Below are 20,849 nucleotides of genomic sequence, written 5' to 3'. Positions count from 1 at the left end.
AAAAAGGTGCAAAATCTCCTCTCTCTCACACACTTCGCCGGCACGAAAATGGGACTCTTCACCACCACTCGGTCTTCTGTTTGGAACTTTGCAGTTTTGGATGTTATAATAGTCTTATTCTTATCTCTGTCTGTCTGTCTGTCTGTCTGTTTGTCTGTCTTATCGCCTCCCTGTTTGTCTGTTTGCCCATTCATCCTTGTGTTAGTTATCTTATAATGTTTGTATATTTGTTTGTATGGTAGTTTAGATTGGATAATTCGGAACTTATTTATGACTCCATCTGGGTTCTGTGGCGCACCTATGGTTCTTGTAGTCATCAGTCCGGTCCGACAGCTGAACCGGAACCGGCCGTGGCATCGTGGCTGGGCTCTTCCGCGTCTCAAATAATGATCCTCAAGCTCAAACCTGACGACGACACACGGAGTTGATGCGAGTAACTAGACGGCTTCCGACCATGCACTATCCTCCACCAACGAGCCCCGCACCCCGAGGAACCACTATACCCCGAACTCTGACTCCACTCGCAAACAAACAAAGCTCGATCCCCCCGCCCCCTGCTCTCCCTAATAACAATGCGAGCCGAGCTTTCCTACCCGGTTGGACGTGCACGCCGCATGTCTTTCAGGCCGCAGCACCTCGGGAGAGTCCGCCACCGGGCCACAGCAGTCGGCTCGCTACCCCCGCCGGGTTGAGCAAGGTGGAGCGACAGGCGATTGCCGACGCCAAGTTTGAGGAGATTTCACAACTCAGGTCGGATATTGCTTTAGGATACAAGTCGTTTCCCGTGAACGATGCCACAATGTGGATGGTTGCGAACCGGTATGTCCCCAATAGACACCGCACGAACAATAGTCCTGGCGTGACGGTTATGCTTTCTCATGCCACCGGATTTCATAAAGAGGTACAGCTTCCATTTCCCAGGTAGTGTATGTATGTATGTACTAAGTTGTATGCCGTAGATATGGGAAACTACCCTCCGATACCTCTTGTCGACGCCTCAAGGCCAAGCGAGCATAGATGAAATCTGGGCTCTGGACGCAGTGAACCATGGGGATAGTGCACTGCTGAATAAAGAGAATCTAGGTGAAATATGTAAGCTCGGTTATTCCCACCCGGATCCCTTGCATTAATTTCTTTTCCAGTCGAGTGGTCCGACCACGCCCGAGACATTCTCAACTTTCTCGGCAACTATCTCCCCGATAGAATCGAGAATAATCAGCTCGTACGGAATCTGGAGCGGGTACCGGACCAAACTACCCAATCCCGGCTGAAAAGCGGCTTCCCGCACCGCAAAATAGTAGGAATTGGCCATTCATTCGGAGGATGCACACTGTGAGTCATCACATCATTTCTCCCTTCAAATAACAAAACCAAAACGATCGATTCATCAACTCTAAATTAGCGCGCGAGCCGTACTCGACTCTCCCTCGCTCTTTTCGTCCATCATTCTCCTGGACCCAGTAATCTATCCTTCGTACGCACTCCGCGGGCCTGGAATCGACGCACTAACTCGAGGGGCGCTGATCCGCCGAGAACAATGGCCTGACCGGTACGTCTTTCCCTGATTTTTCTATTCCATGACACATCTCCAACTGCCCTCTCCAAATTAGTGAGTCAGCTCAAGGCGGGTTTTTGAATTCTCCGTTCTTCCAAGCGTGGCACCCGGATGTATTAGCCGATTATGCCCAATACGGAACAAACCAAGACGAACAGGGTGTTAGATTGAAATGCTCAGGATACCAGGTAAATTGGGGGTGTTCTAATTAGCCCCCGCTGTCTGATGAGGCAGAGAGGCTGGATTGATTCAATGAGTGATTTAGGAAGCTGTTACGTTTGGCGAGAATGCGCGATTGCCGTGTGAGGTATGGGAGATGCTTCCGACGCTGGACGAACGGATTCCGTTGAGGTGGATCATGGATTCGACTAGTGCTCACGCGTTAGTCCCCTCTTCTCGTGCTTGTTGAGTTTATTCTAATGCGGCGAGAAACAGAACGGGCGGACCAGATTTGACAAGGCACACAGTCTGGCGCAGACCTTCTAATTCAAGCAACACGCAAATCAAAGGCGCAGGCCACCTGGTGAGTCCGTTCCCTAATAAATAAAATAATTTCAAAGACCAGAACTGGATAAACGCATTTTGTTCTGTTGTAGATACCTCAAGAAGCACCGAAGCACTTGGTTCGTAGACCCCCCTCCCCTTGACCTTGTTTCATGACAATAACTAATTGTTAACAGCTCACGAAATTTTGGATTTCATACATGCGCATCATGGGATGAAATCCAAGCTCTAGAACGGCGATCTTACCCTTACGTGGGCTGAAAGCGAGTATTATTGCCGCATAGCATACGCATACAATTGCAAGCTGTAAACATACTATAGAAAGAGAAATAGACAAGAAAAAAAAGACCAAGTCCCGATCCAATCTAATCCAATGAACAAAAAAAGAAAAAGAAAAAGAGCATGTACAGATCAAACCCCCTAGAAAACGAAAGAGCGGGCGACGAGGCTCGTAGATACAACCGGTCAGCCAATGGGCGTCGCAGGAACAAGGGTCAACTCTGGATGCAGGGCCTCGCTGGATTCTGGAATGAGCACCGTTTGCGCGCGGCAGGGGTAGTCCGGCTCTGGCTCTGGCTCTGGGTTTGAGTTTCAGTCGAGGACCGGGTCTGGGTTTCGGTCGAAAGTCGAGTCTGGGTTTCAGACGGGGTGGAAACCTCGATCTGGATCGGGCGACGAACGAGCGTGCCCGAACCCGAACCCAACCCAGAGACCGAATCAGAACCCGAATTAGCGCGAGAGCCAGGGCCGGGTGTAGGCGTAGGTGTAGGCGGCGAACTGTCCCGTTCGCCCTCGGTGGCGGTCACGAATGAATGGGTCGTATAGACTGATTCTCGTCGGCTGTCCTGATTGGCTAGATCGTGCTGGTGGTGTTCAGTCGTCGGATAGTCCCGTGTGGCTCTGGGTTTGGGTTGTACAGTCATAGCCTCTTCGTATATGCCCATGGGTTCTTCTTGGATAACCATAGTATCCTCTTGGATACCCATAACACGATCTTGATCTCGATCTCGGCCATCTCCTCCAGACCTAGTTTCTCGAACCCCTCCAGTTCCAATCCAGTCCCAGTCCCAACCCCAGTCGTCCCAGGTCCAGGTTCGTGATAGTCCTCATCGGCCTCCTTGGTGTCGTCCGCCGAAGCAGTGACGGTGATGGTAACGGTAGGATCGGGATCGGCAGGAGCCGACACGGCGAGTCCCGAGCGGTGCTGCCTCGTGGCGAGTTCACCGGGCGTCAAGATCATCGGACCGCGTCTGATCGTGACAGTCGGATCGTCGTCTGAACCAGGCGCTGCTCCTGCTGATCCCGACCCGGTTCGAGTGATCTCATTGGTCCCGGCAATCCCACCAGTACCGCCAGTGCCACTAATTGCGCCACTCTCGTCAGCCCCGGTCGTCGCGCCCGCTTCGCCGACCCTAGGCTGATAGATGGGCGGCAGGTACTCTCTCGAGCGGGCAGCAGCGATGGCTTCTTCTCCATAGGGCATTCCGAACCTCCCAAGACTCTCTCGCGAACTGAGGAAACGGATTTGTTCGGGCGTCGGGCCTGCTCTTGGGTACGAGAGCTCGGTGCGCACGAGGGTGGTGGGGATGGGGAGGAGATGTTGAGGGATGTGCGGGACATGGTGGGCGACTGGGAGCGGGTGAGGATGAGCGAGAGGGACGAGAGCGAGGGCGAGGGTTTGTGTGCGTTTACCGAGAGGGACGTCGAAGGGCGGTGGGTGAATGCGGATGTAGATCCAGAGGGGCGGTGGGTGGATGTCGAAGGCCGGGGAGAGGTGTCGGTCATCTCGACCGACTCGGATGGAGCGGATCCATGGCCCGCACTCGAACCAGACGGCCTGTTGATGTGGAATCGACCGAGGTGGCGGAAGACGGACTTGCGTTTGGGTCTGACTGTTGCGTCTGCGTCGGCCGGGGCTGGCCCAGGTCGGTGTTTGTGCTCGTGGATGGTTCGGTGGTATGGGCTGTGTCGGTGGAAGGGAGATGGACGTGGCTGGTGGACATGGCCTCGTCATAAGTGGGAGTATCGCCATATGGGTGAAGCGTCGTAGCGTGTTGCCTGTTGTCCTCGCTGCGTATGGTCTGGCTCTGGCTGCTCCTGCTCCGGTTCAGGCTCAGGCTCGGTTTCCGCGATAGGAAGCAAAGGTGGTATTGGCCAGTGACTCGTGGCCCAGCTGACTCGGTTCTTGGGACTGAGAATGGGATCTCTCGTGACGCTCGTTGAGGCTCCGGGCGCGGGAACTGCTGGCAAGCGATACGCGCGGCATGTCCGGACTGGAATCATCGTCGAGCAAGGGCCGTGAGTCAGGTGCGCGGGAGGAAGAAGATGGCTGTCGAGTAGTATTGGGCGGTTCATCGTCCTGTTCATTGCTGTCGTCATCGTCCGAATCGTTTTGGTTCTCGGCCCGTCTGAGAGTACACAATGTCAAATACGAGTCTGGGACAAGATAGAGGTAGCAACATACCTCACGAGCACAATCTCCTCGTCTCCGGCCTGTTCGTTATACGCCGGCAGACTCTTGGTCGATATCTGGCTCGGTCGTCGGCGGCGTCGGCGTCTCGGGGGACGTGCGGGGGCATCTGCACCAGTCGTCGGAGCAGCATTCGTGGTCGTCGTATTGGAATTGGAAATGTTATTCGTTGCCGAAGTGCTATTGTTATTCGTCGTTGCGGCCGTCGTCTGGAGTTGTTGGATAAACTCGCGCGTCCGTTTCCGGCGCTTCCACCACCCAAACGCGACGAGCATTACGCACACGACGGCGACGACAACAACGGGGGCCTAGTAGCATAGTATTAGCATAGTGTATAATATATGGAATGAGCCACGTGCAATGATTTTCGCCGAGTGGTCGTTGCCGTTGGCCGAGTTCTGCCGCGTCTGGTGTGTGTGCACGGGCAGAGCGCTACCGAGGCCGATGGGGCCCAGGCAGACCATGGCCAGCATCACCAGCATTTTAAGGCGTCAAATTGGCGGAATCGAGCCAGCTGCCAGTCTGGTCCCAGTGTGCTCGGATGCCAGTACAGTCCAAAGCAGCGGCTGGCAGATGCAGATAACAGCCCTCGGACTTCCACTTGGCCTGCGCTCAGTTCAAGCCGAAAAAGAGTCCAGCACAGGCATATTGCACATATTCGCAGCAACATCCCACCGCCTTTGTCATCCCCCCACGGATTTGCGCATTCCTCAGGGTCTTGTCCCCATATCCATTCATCTATCAATTAAACTACACATCTCTACGCCTTTTTCCTCTGCAGTCCCTTGGGCAGCTCCCTCACATACGGCAGCAACTCGCGCCCTTGCATGTACGGACGCAACACCTCGGGAATCACCAGGCCCTAATATGTCATCATTGTCAATACTCGGCACCACCACCAATCGAAAACAAGAGAACCCACTTCCGGACTCTGGTAGTTCTCCACAATACAGCACAACGCACGTTCTGTTGCGCACAGCGTTCCATTGAGCATGTGCACCCAGTTTGTGCGTGTGTCACCCTTTTGTTTCTGTCCGCATTGGATACGCAACCTTCGGCTCTCTATTATCCACCATCCAGAATCAGTCACGCGAGAAGACAAAGAGAAGAACGACCCCGCTCACGATAATCCGTGCAATTAGAACACGAAACCAGTTCCTTGTATGCCCCTGGAACGGGAACCAAGCTTCCAAATCGTACTTTTGCGATGCCGCCAAATTCAGCGCCCCGCTCACGATCGCCACTACCTGGTACGGATCTTCAACGACTGGTAAAACGCTTCCGCATTCTCGACCATGTGCTCGAACATCTCCCACGAATGCTCCGGTTGCGTGATGCAGAACTATCGGTAATCATTGTGTTAGGGTCGCGTCGAGACATTTAATTGAGCCAGTGGTAAATTGATTGCTAAATACGGAATAAACGAACCTGCTCGACCTTTTCGAACTGATGTACACGGAAGATGCCCCATGTGTCTCGACCGGCTGCACCAGCTTCTTTTCGGAAACACGTCGAGTATCCAGCATACCTAGAACAGGAAGAAAAAATACCATAAGCGATTCCTCAGCTCAAAACACAACCCAAAACAGAAGCTCAACTTGATAGGCAGTTGCTTCTCGGGCTGATCAAACAGCTCGTCCGAATGAAACGCCGAAATAGGCTGCTCGCTCGTCGCAATCAAGTACTTGTCCTCTCCATCCCCAGACACCTTGTACAGCTCCTCGTCAAACTGGTCCAGCTGCGCCGTCTTGGCCATCGCGTCCTTGCGCATGAAGAACGGGGGTTGAATCTTCTTGTACCCTCGCTTGCGCAGGAAATCGAGTCCGTAGTTGATGAGGCCTGGTTCAAGTCCACTCCGTCCTCGGTGAGGAAGAACCCGCGGTGTCCGGCGACTTTGGAGCCTCGTTCCGTGTCGAATGCCCCGATCCGGATCATCACTTCGTGGTGCGCCAGAATGTCGCTCTTTTTTTCGACTTGGGCGTTGGGGCCATCGGGGTGCCATGTTTTGAGCACTTTATTGTCGTCCTTATAGCATAATGAGTAATGTTTATGGAACGATGGGATGGTGGATGGAGCGCTAGTACCTCGGTCTGGCTAATGGGGACACCCTTGTTGACTAGATTCCCAATCGTCGCAGCCTTGGCGCGCATAACTCGCTCTTCCTCGTCCACCGCCTTTTCCATCTCCGCAACCTGCGCCTCGAGTTTATTCTTTTGCTCTAAAAATTCATCAAACGGCTCTTTGGCCTAGACAAATATGAGATCGACTATATGCTAAATTGAAAGTAATAGTATCACACCTTGCGTTTCGCTGTGATCTCCTTTTGAACGGCGTTGACCTGTTTCTTTACCTGGTTCGCCTCGAACTGGGCTACCAACTCGCACGATTCAACACACCGCCCCCACAAAATAAAAAGGGAAAAAAAAACCCACCCTCGACCCAATGTTTATACATCGCAATCACCTCATCGACCAGCTCGACCGAACCCCCCTCTTCCGCTGGCTCTCCTTGATAACCTCGGGGTCTCCGCCCTTTTCAACAATAAAGCTTGTCACGTCCAGAGTCATGGTTTATATATGGTGGGTATGATGGTGAGAGCAGCTCGAAAGAAATTGTTAGCCTTTGTGTGGATGGATGGGATGACTTGCCAGCTTGGATAACGGGCTCGCGTGGCATATCTGATGATCGTCAGGGTCTTGTCATTTGTTCCTTTTTAGGGAGGTAAGAGTGGAATATCACAAGTACAATCGCGGTATAATATATAGCCGGGAGGGTAATATACAGCAAGGGTATCACTCATTATATCAAGGGGGGGGTATCAAGGCATATACCACCATTTTCGCTTCTTGCTCTCCCTCTGCGCATCCAGCCTGTCCCAACTGATCGCCTCATCCAGTACGGGCCTAGGAGAGTTAATCAACGTTCCGTTCCTGACGAGGAAAACACGCTCGGTGGAGCTTTGGGTACTCCGCCTGGTACTTGCACCTTGTCCGACGGTTGTGTTCTTTCTTCTTTTTAATTGCTGTTCTCGGACCTCTTGCTCCCTCGTCTCTGTATCTTCCTGCTGTGTTTCGTTATCTCTGTCTATCACGGCTCTCTTCTGTCTCTATCGCGCGAACTCTCCTTGCTCTTATCGCCGCCTCCAAAGTCATCCGGCCCTCGGTTGGCGCGATCGATAATTCAGCCAACAGGTCTTGCAGGGGGAGCCAAGTGACTAACGTCCACACCGAGCGATACCCCTTCCTTCACCCCCATCGGACTCGTCCCTCGATACGGCTCACCCGAATCTCGCCGCAATGTCCCACCATCGTCCCATCTTGCCATTGACATTCAGACTCCGGCATATCCCCATTCCGACGCTCTTCCATCTGTGTGTCCTCTTCGTCCCAGGATTTACCGCATCTCCAGAACATTGTCCGTTTGGGTCTTGGGGGGTTGTCTTCTTGGTATCGTCTCCTTGTGACTTGGGCTCGGCCTCTTTCGGTGGCTTTGTCGATACGGGGCAGCCGTTTCGACCGCATGTAGCTGCAAGGAAGAGTTGTTTATTTAAAAACATGTAGACAAGGTAATGGTTGATTAATACAAGACATACATGTATAGAACCATGGTTTGCTACGCTCTAAGAGGCTCAAGTTCAAGTTGCTTATGTTATCTCACAAGTACAGGCTGACTTACCACAAAACAAGAAACTAGCAAAATTTGGTAAACTCTTCTTTAAGAAGAAAAACCGAGTGCAGAGAATAAACCCACCTAGACAGGCTCCTACTATTGCAACGCTACTCATTGGATCTGAGGGTATCAGAATAGGGATGTGAAAGGGTAGATTAATCAAAACTTTGCGAAACTCGGTGCCACTTTTAAAGGGCGTACCATACGCCGCTTGGATAGATGATGTCATATCATTCATAACGTAGTACGCTTCTTGATACACGGGCATTTCCCCCCCCTATTTGGTGGCAAACAACGTAAGAATGCATCATAATATATGATGTCGTAAGTTTATGGGTATGAGTCTTGGTAGTATCTTGTTTTGGTGATTTAGGAGTATTTTGTTTTGAATAGGTGTAGCAAGGTCGGGTTTGGTTGTTGAAAAATGTACTTGACTGGTGGGATGAGTTATATCGGTCATCATAGAATGTATGCCGAGCAAATTAATGGAATTATAGCCACTAGTTGTGCGTCTTCCACCACCTTGCACTCTGACCGTTGTACAGTCTAAAAACCAGACGCTGGAGGACAACGATTTCAGCAATTCCTTGCCGGCAGTGTATCCGCTCCACTTTGGACCAGTTTCCCTAAGGAAAACTGTTATAACGAACCAAGGGAGATTCTCAACCCAATAACGCATGATACAAACTTGGGTCCGATAATATTCGACTATTGGAGCTGTCATAAAACAATGCCAGCCTGTGAGACGTATCCATATCGAGGCCTGATTGGGCATTTTAGGGTAGAAATTAACCTAATAACATCCAATATGTGATCGCCAAAAATGGTGATAGGGCCAACGAAGCTTGCTAATAACAATATCGAAATATGCTGTATATGCGTCAGTAAATGATATTGTTTTGTTTTGATTAGTGGGTTTCTACATTAGCCGACATTGATCTATCCAAGAGTCAGTAAATACATAGTCAGATCGTGGCGATAGCTTCATGACAAACTTGCGAATATATATTTGGAGCACATGGCTATATTGGACTGCCCTTGAGCTTTCAGTATGCAATGGCTCGAGTGTATTATTGCTGGGAGGTTTTGTGGAGGTTCTAGTCGCATGAATAAAAAAAACCCTCTATGCAATTACCCAAACTGAGCAGTTTGGTGTGTATAGCCAACGGAAGGCAATCGGCGGCCAGATTTTCCGGATCAGATAGACAGGGGCTAGAGATATAGTGATTTAGACTCTCGCTCTATTCTTTCCCATTCCATGTTCCTTTTGAAGGATTTATCACTGTTTAGCCATAGGATAACTAAAATCTCGGTTTGAGCCACCTTGATCGGAGCCCACCAGCGGCATGGGACGAACTACTACGGGTTCAACGTCTGGTACTAGTCAGTCCCCCCCTCTAAATCAGTGACGGTATAATTGTAGCTCATAACCAGCCTAGTTATATTCAACCCAGACGCGTTCACGAGGATCGGAAATTATGGTAACACAGCTTGACAGGGATATTAACTCATTAAAAATACAAGATAACTAGAGCGAACATAAGCCGAGACGGGCAAATTAAAAGGTCCACTCACTAGGCAGATACTACTTTGCCTGGGAACTATTCACAGGTGGAGTGGTAGGATCCATTTGAGGAGTTGGAGCCGGTTGGGATGAACTTGCTTCAGCCTGAGCTCTGTTTCGGTCTGCGGCATCTTTCTTGTCCCATGAGTCTTCGTCGAAACCTCCAGAAAAGCAAGAGTGACAGCATCCGCGAGGGCCACCGCAACACGAATCACGGCCGTTGCCCGCACCAAAGGTCTCTGACTATGATGTCATTCAAGTGATCTTAAGCGAATGAAGGAAATACTGACTCTGATTGCACCTAGAATCGAAGAGTGAGAAAGCTACCCGAGGAGAATAGAAAGATGTTGATGAAAAGCACTTACCATGCTCCAAAAGTTGTTGCGCAAAAAATCGCTAAAAAGGTATTCAATTTGGGACTCAATACAAGAGCTTTGAAGCCATTTACCACAACAACCACCGCAGATAGCACCATCCTGTTCAGACATGTTATGGGAGTGAGGAGAAATCAAACTAGCGCTAAATCCTGCCTCGAGGAGGTTTAACAAAGGCCAAGCCAGGGGCACTACTCATGGCGGTGCACCGGCAAATGCCCCCATGTTGATCGGGCACAGTCACGACACCTGCCGGGCCCTTCCTGATCCGGACCACCACGCCAATCACACTAGCCACCTGGGATAAACAAACATCATGAGTCGGGTAGTATTTGGTACGTGCGAAATGCAAGTGACTGAGAATAAAATATTCATAGAATCATAGTCGGAAATGTTCCATACGATATGACAGAGGTAAGTTCGATGCAGTGCATTCCATGTGCTCGGACTCATCGCTTTACTGCCACCAGGAACAACTTACCCAGGTGTTCAGCACCGTGGGTCCCGTCGCAGGATTTCGGTAAACTCGAGAAGATCATGCTTGCCATATACAACTCACTTACACAATCACCCAGGCTAGTCTTTGATCGAGAAACAGGAAAAGCCAAGGGATATGGATTTTGCGAATTTTTTGGTGAGTAAAAGGTACTCCTATTTTCGTATGTACATCTTTCTAATCCACCCTCTGTCAAAGACCATGAATCCGCAGCTTCCGCAGTCCGTAACCTCCACAATACAGAAGTCGGTGGACGGTCGCTGCGCATTGATTTGGCAGATGCTGACCCAGCCTGGAAGGAAAATTCACCTCTCGAGGCGAAATTCTGGGAGAACGGGATGGTCACCACGGAAAACCATACCGATCAGGAGGAGGAGGACCACCCGATATTCAAACAATACTTTCTTCTATTCCGAATGGGGTACCTGTACCACCGGGGGCTAGTTCCTTAGATATCATTACGAACGCTATTGTCGCGCTGGGTCCCGACAAACAATTAGAGTTGCTCCAACAAATGAAGGTGTGTCACTTTGTCCAGCGTACCGCCAGCAACTTCCAACTTGTCATGCTAGCAATTCATCACCACCAATCCAGACGCGGCTCGGGCCGTTCTAGTTGCACATCCACAGCTCGCGTACGCCTGTTTCCAAACCATGCTGACAGCCGAAGTCGTAGATCCTGCGGTACTCCAGGTATATACCCCAATTAGACATGATCCGTCATACTCAACTTGCTGTTTATCCACAGAAAATGCTCGCTGGCGGTGCTGCACAACCTGCCCCCAGCAACAGGCGCCACCGCCTCCCATGCCTGTATCTGCACCCCCAAACCAATATCAACAAGGATATTACGGGCACCTCCCCGCAAGCAGTACCACCCATGCCACCCAATCCAGCGTACCAATCGTACCAACCCCCAGCCCCTGCACCTCCGCAGGCATCGCCCGCTTTCCAGGCTGTATCACCTCAGCAACAGGTAAGGTTATCCCATCCAAAGCGACGGAAAGAGATCCTGACAGTTTGGCAGGCTATGATCCAACAAGTTCTGTCACTTACTCCGGAACAGATCAACGGTTTGCCGCCAAACGAGCGGGCCGCTATCATGCAATTAGTAAGTTGCTTTCAAACTACTGCGATTTTCGTTCGTCTTAATCATTTCGTTGATTACAGAGAAGTCAACTGGGGGCATAGTAAAGTTTGGGTTATTGGGTAACATAGTGCTATTGCTGCCGTGTGCTCTGTGACGTTGTATCTATCTCGCGCCACACCAAAATTACATTCTATGCCCTGGGTAATCGGATGCTTATCTTCTAGGTTATCTTGACTTTCACAGGGTTGGACTCCGATACATTTTATTTCATTGAATCATTGAATAAAAACAACACAAGGCAACACGAACTTCCAGATCTACAACAACTTGTTCTCTAGTCTCCTTTCTGTCTTGAGTGAAAGAAGCTTAGCAACAAAGTCATCCAGAGGAATAACCTCGTCCTGGCGTTGTTTGTTTCCAACGTCATCACGATTACGGACATTCACGGCCTTGACGTTAGCTTCGGCCTCCCCGACCACTGAAACACCGATATGAGATAAAAGGTTCAGCCTTAAGAAAATGAAAGAACACTTACCGACGATGAAGTTGTACTGTGCAATTTCAGCGTTGCGAATCTTCTTTGGGAGGGTGTCTCCAGTCAAATCGATATCGGCAAACATGCCAGCATCCCATAGCTTCTGTGTACCTCAGATGCATAGTCTTTCTGAAATCGCGATCCCACATCATTCAGTTCAGCCCACTTATTAAGCAAGCTATGAAAACTTACAAACGGTACCGCAACAGGGACAACCATCACCTGCCTGGGGCTAAGCCAGAAAGGCCATTGCCTGCGAAATGCTCGGTCACAATCGCAATGAATCGTTCTAGACTTCCCAGGATGGCGCGATGAATCATGACGGGCGCGCCAAATCATCCCCTCCCTCCGGGCCGCGATATTTGAGATTGAAACGCTCCGGAATTTGGAAATCGAGTTGGATTGTGGCACATTGATAAGAACGTTTAAGGGCGTCTTGGATGGTGATGTCGATTTTGGGGCCGTAGAATGCACCATCACCTGGATTTAGTTCCCAGTTGCCGGGCTGAACGCGATCGAGCACCGCTTGAAGTTGCTGCACGGGAATAACCGAGTGTTATGAATATCTGCGTGGGGGAGAGAAAGTGAATATCATACCTTCTCGGCAGTATTCCAAGTTTCAATGTTACCCAAGTATTTTTCAGGGCGCGTGGATAACTCCATTTTGAACGTGAATCCAAATATTCCGTATACCCTTTTGAAGAACTCGAAGATCGCTTCGATCTCTTGCTCTATCTGGAGAAACCGGCGGAGTTGTTAGCGTGTGTAGTATTATTCGGTAATTGAAGATCGCACTTGAGAAGGCATACAAAACACGTGCGTATCGTCTTGAACGAAGCGACGGACACGGGTCAATCCGGTCAGCGCACCGCTCGCTTCGTTACGGTGGATAACACCAAACTCTGCCATACGAAGCGGGAGTTCACGGTAACTCCTTTAATTTGGATAATTTGGTCGATGAGTGTAGAAGTTTTGAGCTCGGGAACTTACATACCGATCTCTCGAATCGAAAATCAACGCATGACCGGGGCAATTCATGGGCTTCAGGGCGAAGGATTCGTTCTCGACTGGTAGGGTGAACATATCATCTTTGTAATTTTCCCAGTGTCCAGACTTCTCCCAAAGTTTGGAGTTGAACATGTTAGGCGAGATAACTAGCGATCAAGGGAGGGTCAACGTTGACCGTATGCGCCAAGCGCTATACTTGCCTTCTTGGTATCCACGTTTCCTATATTCCTCCTACGCAGAAGATGAGTTATTCTGTCGTGAAAATCATATCCCAACTCACGCGGATAAACTCAATCAGTGTATTGTATATTCTTGCTCCGTGGGGGAGGAAGAAACATGACCCAGGACTAAGCTCGTGGAAAAAGAACAATTCTTGATCCTTAGCACCGTATCAGCATAATGCAGATCAATCAAAATAGATGTAAGCACCTTTCCAATTCTACGATGATCGCGTTTTGCAGCTTCAGCCAGGAACGCCTTGTACTCGGTAAGTTGCTTGGTATCCGGAAACGAGATTCCATAAATACGCTGGAGTGAGTCGTTGGCAGCGTCGCCAAGGAAGTAAGAGGAAGAATTCTAATCGCATATTTTTAGCGAATATGGTTCAGGTACGTTGCGCAGCCGCTTACCTTGGTGACCATAAAAGCCTTGATGCGTCCAGTGTGAGGGACATGGGGGCCCACACACAGATCAATCATGGGGCCGCAACGGTAAACGGTTGTGCTAGTACCATCTGGGATTTTGCTTTGGATAAGTTGAGTTTTATATTTGTTATACTGCAGGTGTACTTGGTAAATTTATGTATGCTCGTGTGTGTCCATAATTTAATATTACCTTGAACATCTCCAACAGGGTCTCTTTTGGTACGACCAGACGTTCGAAGCGTTGTTTCTCCTTAACCGCGTTCTTTGCCAAGGTCTCAAGAGATGAGTAGTCTCCAGAAGAAACAGCGCTAAGGGAGAGAATGAGTCAAACTCCATGCAACAAGTAAGTTGACTCACCGTTCCTGAATGGCCATCTCGTAGAAGAAACCATCGTCCGTAGGTGGTCCAACACACAAATGGCAACCATAGTGTTTCTCTGCGGCTTCGCCGAGTACATGCGCACTGGAGTGCCAGAACACTCTTTTACCCTCGGGATGCTCAAAATCGAGCAATTCGAGCGAACATGATTTCTCCAGAGGACGTTCGAGATCCCAAAGGTTGCCGTCGACTTTGGCAATCACGACACGTTCGGAAAGAGATTTTGAAAGCTGGGCCGCAATGCTCATAGGGGAGGTCTCCCAAGATTTGCCTTCCTTGGTGCTACCGTCGGAAGGGTGATGGTAATAGGCTCGCGGGGTTGCGCTGCAATATATTGTTAGTGACCCGTATGCTGCTATATAGCATAACTATTACCAGCAACAAATTCATCATACTCCTTCTTGAGTTTGTCGTATATCTGGATACGGTGATCAAAGAATTCGGGCGGTGGGTTGAGCTACATGCGTTGTTTAATTAGAATCTAGCCCTATATTGCCGGCTGTATGTATACCTCAAGTGGTGCTTTAGGCTCCGAGTCTGTAGCCTTTGCCTTCTTCTCCTTTTTGGTGTTGGGACCAGGGGCTGGCTGAGCTGGTTGAGCGGTGGAATGGACTGGATGAGGCACTGGATGAGGTGCTTCGGAAGACATGCAGAATAAAGCCTAAGAGGTCTAGAAGGATATCTGAGCGGAACTAGTCTATTGGGTGGTGGTCGTATGCTCAAAATTTGATTCAGCCGGAAGCGCATCAACCGTTCTCAAACTGCGATTATTTATGCCAGCGAGTCACGATTTCTCTGATCAATCTATCACCCAATCGGGATCTTCGTTACAGCCGCTGAGCGCTTATAGCCTCTGGCTCGCTCACGTGACCGCGCATCACAATGTCTCGCCGCCTTGTGTTACGCGTTCCGAATCCGAATGCAGCGTCTGCTCGGCCAGCACCCGCTGCGTCGACACCAGAGGATGCCACAAGTGAATCTGGACAAGTCGAATCGACAGGAGATGCGATGGATGTTGACGAGGGAGGGGAGATGGACGAAGAGGGAGAGGAAGTTGACGTTGAAGACGAGGAAATAGACGAAGGTGCCGAATATGACGAAGGTGGTCTCCAGGAACAAGAGCAAGATGACGGAGAAGGAGAAGGGGAGGGAGAAGGCAGTGGAGAGCAGGATGTTGAAGGACAGGACGATGAACCCGCTGAGGGAGAGGAGGGAGGGCCAAGCGACCGAGGACAAGGCAGGGGCAGGCCTAGAGGAAGAGGAAGACCTCGTGGTAGGGGCAAAGGCGCCGCTCCGGTCCCGGCTACCCCCAAGCCGAGGGGCCGAGGAAGAGGTAGGCCGAGAGGTCGACCACGGGGTTCTGGTCGTGGTCGTGGTGTTGCTCGTCCAAAGGAGGGAAGTCCAATAGAGCTACCCGAAGGTAAGTTTACATCGACTAGAATGAAAGCATACTAAATTCGACCAGGGTACGAGGGCCCCAAACCATACCGATTCGTCAATGGCCAAGCGTTATTCTTGAAAAATGACGAACTTACAATTGATGACGATCCAAAGGGAGATGAAAAGATTGACGCCCGAGGAAATTTGCTTGGAGGTAGGCATCTTGCTGGCTCCGTCGAAAGTCTTTATGAATCCATTTATAGGCCGCGAGTTCAAGGCACCCACATTCTCTAGCCCATGGCGTGACGATCCAGAACGACAATACATGCTATCCATAGATGCAGCACGAACTTCGGGGTTCCGTGACTCGTTGTACTACTTCCGGCATGTCCAGTCAATGGTCTGTTTAATCCTGTCCATTGACCCCCTTTTTAGGCGCAACCCACAGCTTCTTAAGCTCCCATTAAGCCAAGCAGAAAAGGACATGCTGATCGACATTGGTCGATTACCCAACTCCCTTAAAAGCCGAAGTGTTACGCTCATCACCGCACGAAGCGCCTACAAGGTTCATGGAGCTAAGATGATTAAGGGTATGTATATTATTATAAAATACGTCAAATCTACTAATACTCTTCAAAGGCGGACGCTGGGTGGTAGACGATTACTATGAAGATCGTGTTCTCGCCGATGGCAAAGTCGCTGGTGATCTAGTTGGCGATGTCCTCCAAGAACCCCTTGATCCCGAACAGCACCATCCCTCTAACGCAGCACCCGCCACTAGCGCTTCCGGCGGAGTGTACCGAGTAGGTGGACCTTCGACGCTGTATGGCGGCCCAGGGGACGACACTGGACCATCCATAGAATTCGCTTGGCCGCCGTACGAGAAGCGGATCGGGAGCTTGCGAGAATGAGACGAGCTGCTCTCACCAGTTTGCCCTTGCATCCTGCTATTCCACCAGGACCCATCGTACCTGGCATCCCCCCTCCACCGGTTGCGGGGCAGGAGCCATTGGATGGTGATTCGACCAGGTTGGAGAAGAGGACTGAGGTTGCCGATGAAATTTTCAGAGGGGAACCTCCTCTTGGGTGGTACGAACCCCACACCGGCATTTGGCACTGTGAGTATAACCCCTCTACCAATAGTGACCCAACTAACTCCTTGAAGACCGAGCGGACACTCAACCAACTCAAGCAAAGCTAACGCATGCACCGCCAACACGCGAAGCGCTTCTTGCAGACGCGGTCCTTGGAGGATCCAAAATCGGTTCAAACTCTTGGGGAATTGCGAGTGTCAAAACCTTCATGGAACTTCCTGAAGACGAGCAAAAGCCACCCACTGAGTTCGTTTGGGAAGGTTAAAAGTAGTACCCTAGTTCCTTTTTGGGTTTGCAAGTCCTCTATAATATATGCGTTTATTCATATTCTTGGAATTGGAACTGTTCATGTATGTCAAGAGTTGTCTTTACCGCCAAACACGTGACTTGCCACGCGCGCATCTTGGACCACACCAATCATTACACGCCATGACGGAGGTATTCCAACGTTTTGCGACTTATCGGTCACACGGAACACGGTCTAGCGTAGAGATAGTTAGAGAGGGAGAGCCTTTATTATTGAACGAAAAATATCGCTCGGCAGATGACCGTAAGTTACAACCATGCCATGACTAGCACAGAATAACGAACGGGAATGCAAACAAAGCTTGGGCATTTTTGGAACAGCTCGCATTTGCGGCCATGGATGTGGGAAGGCTGGATATAGCAGATGTAAGTATTTATTTTATACTTAACATTAAAGGCCATTTTTCTTAACCATGTGACATACCACAGGATTGTCTCGTTCTACTGGATCAACAGTTTCCCGACTCCCCGCGTGTAACGGTGTTAAAAGGACAACGTCTTGAAGCCGATGGAATGCTTCAGGATGCATTAAAAATGTATGTTTATTATCTTACAAAAGAGGACGAGAACTACGTGGTGCGTGACATTATCATTCGAAAATCAGGTTTATGACCAAATTGGCCTCAGCCTATTCGTAAACGACTTATAACAACTTTGCGAAGTCTCGGGAAGATCACTGAGGCAACCGAAGAACTTGTCAAATACCTAGACATTTATTATGCTGATCTTGAAGGGTGGCTTGAACTTGCAGATATCTACGCGACGTGTAATCTGTACGTTTCATTCTGAGGGTGGGGGAGGAGGGGGTTTGACTTTTCTGACATCCCCGATATTTGTTAGATATGATAATTCCTTGTCTGCGCTTGCCCATGCCCAACTCATCGCACCCCAGACACCCCAAATTGCCCTTTGTAGCGCCGAAACAGCTTACACAACAGGCAATATCGATCTTGCTCTCAAATCCTTTTTGCGCGCCGCAGAACTCTGTGGATCCGGGCCAGGAATTCAGCCTGGAGGGACTGAGACCCGAGCATGGCTTGGCGTAAAATTGGTAAGTGACGGGGCCGTATCTATTTATTGCATGTCATTTGCCTTGCGCGGGGGTTCTTTTGTCCTGCACGTGTCCCAGGATACTTGGCGTGAGGAAGAAGAGGCGTGGATCCTTCTTACCGAGGATCACTCCCACGTCTGTCAAATGGAGGGCCTCCCGGCTTCGGTCAGGAGAGACATCCTGGCGAGTGTGTATAATGACCATGACAGGACGCCTGCGGTTTATATTGTATAGGATCGACAACGGAAGTGGAGATTCTAGCGGGATAACTTCGTATTGACTTTATCACATACTCTCCTGCCTGCTCATCCTGACTTTTTGACACGAGATTCTGACTCACCCATGATTTGCAGTGTTTAAGCAAACTTCCATCCAGTGCGAAAAACCCCAAACTGTTGGAAGAACTCTCTACCGAGCGTATTCTTGCTGCGTATTCAAAGACTGATGGTGAGTTTAATTACCGGGGCAAACCGATATCATCCTCACCCACTTATAATCACTTAGGGTCGGCCAAACCTAACGATGCGGGGCGAGCAGCTATGCTCCGATGGCTAGGAGCCAGCCAAACTCCCAAATAAGCGTCGGGTTATTCTAAACTCGTTTCACCCTGGAGATGAAAAAACAGCGCACCTACTGAGTGGTCATGACTTTGGAAACGTAGCACAGGCTGCAGATTAATGATATTAGACATTGATGTATTTCCCAACAACAATCATATATCTCAGGGTATAAGAGTGTTGTTGACTGTAATAGTATGTGTAAATTCACGAGTGATGTTTGACAGCAGGGGGGACGAGGACCGGAAACCCCGTGGGTGGAGTTATGCGTTCCAACCCTGGTATCACCATCGATAACGTGTTACTCAAAATTTTTCGTTGGCAACCCTGTTAGTTGTCTTTTTGCCTATAGCATGTTTTCGAGCGTGCTTTTGCTGACCGAAGATCAAGTTTCAGAGGGCTGCGGAAGAACCAGCATATGTTCATCAGTAGTGATCGAATCAGGAGCAAACAGGTCAAAGATCTGCTCGGTCTCCTTTAAAGAAGATATCTACACGAGGTCAACTGAATCACTTTAGATTTCAATCGCACGTTGACTGCTCGGTACTTGGGAGGGGGAGGAGCGACTTGAGCTTCAACTTGGGTTGCCTAGCTTGGGCTCAATCCTCAAAAAGTTAGCCTCGAACTCGGGAACTCTGGTCAGTCGCGACCCATAGGGACAGCCAACCTCATGCGAACTATGTCATCAAGCAACAAGAATGACATACTATATGATATTATGAGTAATGGTCTGGTTGATTAGCAGGTCCGAAGCAGGGAGCTTGGAACTTCGGGGAAAGTTCGCCGCCATCACGTCGTCATTCGCATACTGAACGCGGTCTTTCCCATTCTCTTATTCCGCCACTGACGAGGCCAAGCATCTGGGGATATAGACGTTGCTTTGGCGTGTTCATAGAGTCTTTCAAATCCAGGTAATAATTCATGCAACCGCGGCTGAATTATGTTTGCAGTGTCGTCAGCTAGAACGCATGTTCAGTCGGTTGATACTGAAACTGGCTAGACTTTGCGTTCCAATCGGTGTTCTTGCAAGACACTCATTGGAGCAAACTGGTGGTTGATCGGGAAAACCTTGTCAGCATCTGAACACGGTTTTCAAACGGTGAGGAGAACAATGGACGTACGGTCGTACCCGAAGGGGCGAGAACTTCAGCCAATTCATGATTATGACTTCATGCTTGGAACTCATCACCCAGCTAAGGCGTCAGAGTACCAAGCATGGGGTTGGCAGACGTATGCTCACCTCTCCCCCTCCTCTAGACTGAGTCTCGGGGCGCACTATGAGAGACCTTTTCGAGTGACTCAAGAACTGGTTCTGATCAGCCAAGCAGTCCAGGTAACAGGCACACAGGGGAATCCAATTCCACTCAGTCTAACGTAACAATTAAAGTCCACCATACGGACCTTTAACAGCTCCAATTCAAACCTGAACGATCGTGAAAAGATTGAAATCATCACTAGTTCCCGCGCTCGGGAACGATAACAAATACATGAGCGCAACATCGTAAGTAAGTCCGAGATCGAGTAAGCATTTTCGTCCACTTACGAAACGTTTGCCGAGTTACTGCACCCTCGTTCCCCTCGAACCTGTTGAGATCCCGGATGTATGCGTGCCAAGTATAGGCTATCAACAAGACCGCCAAGAACACACCGTGGCAAGGCACACCACACACACAGCTCCGCTGTAGAACGTCATCGAACAACTTTACCCTCAAGCTTCGAGCTCCAATTAACTTCAATTGGAGTCTCGACCGTACGAGACGTCATACAGCCTCCCCGCCCTTCCAAGACGGACGAAGCACATGGTTCAAGGTTGACTATGATGGACAGCGCGGATGATAGTACAACTCTGTTCGACGGGTTCCGCAGTCGCGTGTACGTAACGTTTTGGGGTCTGGACATGGACTTGTACGTTGTTGCCGATCGTTCGTGTGCTGCTTTGTTGCTATGTAGTACATGTTGAGGAATCGGCAGTGCGTTGTTGCCGTACCTTCTTTGTTGAGCTCATTGCGCATTTCTTGGGACCTTGCGAATGAGAAGTATACAAGGAATGCCCAGTCATAGCTATGATAGGAGCTATGCCGTTAGCAGGGCAATGAACGAGTCAGTGGCAAAAAGAGGTGCCGCCGGACCTCTCCCCCTCCGGCTGTGTTCAAGAACCTGTTCACAAGCACAGCA

At 49.9% G+C, this 20,849-nt stretch overlaps 7 protein-coding genes across 7 annotated transcripts; 3 read left to right on the top strand and 4 right to left on the bottom strand.

Annotated features, from left to right (window-relative positions):
- Positions 1 to 454: 454 nt before the first annotated feature.
- Positions 455 to 2,186, top strand: RhiXN_10894 (alpha/beta hydrolase family protein; the record flags this gene model as incomplete). Its single annotated transcript, XM_043330709.1, has 8 exons — positions 455 to 901; positions 960 to 1,092; positions 1,143 to 1,332; positions 1,403 to 1,549; positions 1,611 to 1,743; positions 1,821 to 1,936; positions 1,991 to 2,078; positions 2,121 to 2,186. 8 exons carry the CDS (start codon positions 455 to 457, stop codon positions 2,184 to 2,186), a joined length of 1,320 nt encoding a protein of 439 aa, XP_043186054.1.
- Positions 2,187 to 2,553: 367 nt separating this feature from the next.
- RhiXN_10893 (threonyl-tRNA synthetase) lies at positions 2,554 to 8,050 on the bottom strand (the record flags this gene model as incomplete). Its single annotated transcript, XM_043330708.1, has 16 exons — positions 2,554 to 3,032; positions 3,086 to 3,570; positions 3,633 to 3,896; positions 3,953 to 4,250; positions 4,301 to 4,467; positions 4,524 to 4,837; positions 5,332 to 5,391; positions 5,452 to 5,591; positions 5,654 to 5,728; positions 5,784 to 5,871; positions 5,958 to 6,057; positions 6,110 to 6,333; positions 6,384 to 6,554; positions 6,614 to 6,775; positions 6,829 to 6,894; positions 7,811 to 8,050. The coding sequence occupies 16 exons, from the start codon at positions 8,048 to 8,050 to the stop codon at positions 2,554 to 2,556; spliced, it is 3,333 nt and encodes a 1,110-aa protein (XP_043186053.1).
- A 1,733-nt stretch (positions 8,051 to 9,783) lies between these two features.
- RhiXN_10892 (uncharacterized protein) lies at positions 9,784 to 10,237 on the bottom strand (the record flags this gene model as incomplete). The annotated part of the gene is made up of 4 exons (XM_043330707.1): positions 9,784 to 10,005; positions 10,053 to 10,063; positions 10,128 to 10,158; positions 10,211 to 10,237. The coding sequence occupies 4 exons, from the start codon at positions 10,235 to 10,237 to the stop codon at positions 9,784 to 9,786; spliced, it is 291 nt and encodes a 96-aa protein (XP_043186052.1).
- Positions 10,238 to 10,452: 215 nt separating this feature from the next.
- RhiXN_10891 (RNA recognition motif protein) lies at positions 10,453 to 11,825 on the top strand (the record flags this gene model as incomplete). The annotated part of the gene is made up of 10 exons (XM_043330706.1): positions 10,453 to 10,471; positions 10,522 to 10,550; positions 10,607 to 10,656; positions 10,712 to 10,770; positions 10,831 to 10,881; positions 10,932 to 11,152; positions 11,205 to 11,324; positions 11,380 to 11,607; positions 11,659 to 11,742; positions 11,823 to 11,825. 10 exons carry the CDS (start codon positions 10,453 to 10,455, stop codon positions 11,823 to 11,825), a joined length of 864 nt encoding a protein of 287 aa, XP_043186051.1.
- Positions 11,826 to 12,038: 213 nt separating this feature from the next.
- Positions 12,039 to 12,341, bottom strand: RhiXN_10890 (glycyl-tRNA synthetase; the record flags this gene model as incomplete). Its single annotated transcript, XM_043330705.1, has 2 exons — positions 12,039 to 12,199; positions 12,257 to 12,341. 2 exons carry the CDS (start codon positions 12,339 to 12,341, stop codon positions 12,039 to 12,041), a joined length of 246 nt encoding a protein of 81 aa, XP_043186050.1.
- Positions 12,342 to 12,572: 231 nt separating this feature from the next.
- On the bottom strand, positions 12,573 to 14,935 carry RhiXN_10889 (threonyl-tRNA synthetase; the record flags this gene model as incomplete). Its single annotated transcript, XM_043330704.1, has 12 exons — positions 12,573 to 12,791; positions 12,854 to 12,991; positions 13,052 to 13,190; positions 13,251 to 13,410; positions 13,480 to 13,495; positions 13,545 to 13,643; positions 13,694 to 13,840; positions 13,894 to 14,040; positions 14,099 to 14,216; positions 14,266 to 14,610; positions 14,682 to 14,743; positions 14,798 to 14,935. 12 exons carry the CDS (start codon positions 14,933 to 14,935, stop codon positions 12,573 to 12,575), a joined length of 1,728 nt encoding a protein of 575 aa, XP_043186049.1.
- A 233-nt stretch (positions 14,936 to 15,168) lies between these two features.
- Positions 15,169 to 18,695, top strand: RhiXN_10888 (TPR repeat protein oca3; the record flags this gene model as incomplete). The annotated part of the gene is made up of 13 exons (XM_043330703.1): positions 15,169 to 15,706; positions 15,752 to 15,880; positions 15,930 to 16,256; positions 16,306 to 16,543; positions 16,597 to 16,784; positions 16,832 to 17,006; positions 17,342 to 17,432; positions 17,496 to 17,642; positions 17,694 to 17,839; positions 17,907 to 18,117; positions 18,196 to 18,345; positions 18,471 to 18,564; positions 18,622 to 18,695. The coding sequence occupies 13 exons, from the start codon at positions 15,169 to 15,171 to the stop codon at positions 18,693 to 18,695; spliced, it is 2,508 nt and encodes an 835-aa protein (XP_043186048.1).
- Between the last annotated feature and the right edge of the window lie 2,154 nt (positions 18,696 to 20,849).

This window comes from Rhizoctonia solani, chromosome 14 (assembly GCF_016906535.1).
Source record: "Rhizoctonia solani chromosome 14, complete sequence".
In the NCBI taxonomy this organism is placed as follows: domain Eukaryota; kingdom Fungi; phylum Basidiomycota; class Agaricomycetes; order Cantharellales; family Ceratobasidiaceae; genus Rhizoctonia; species Rhizoctonia solani.
Note: the sequence above shows the minus strand (reverse complement) of the source record. Positions and strands in the feature narration are given on the sequence as shown.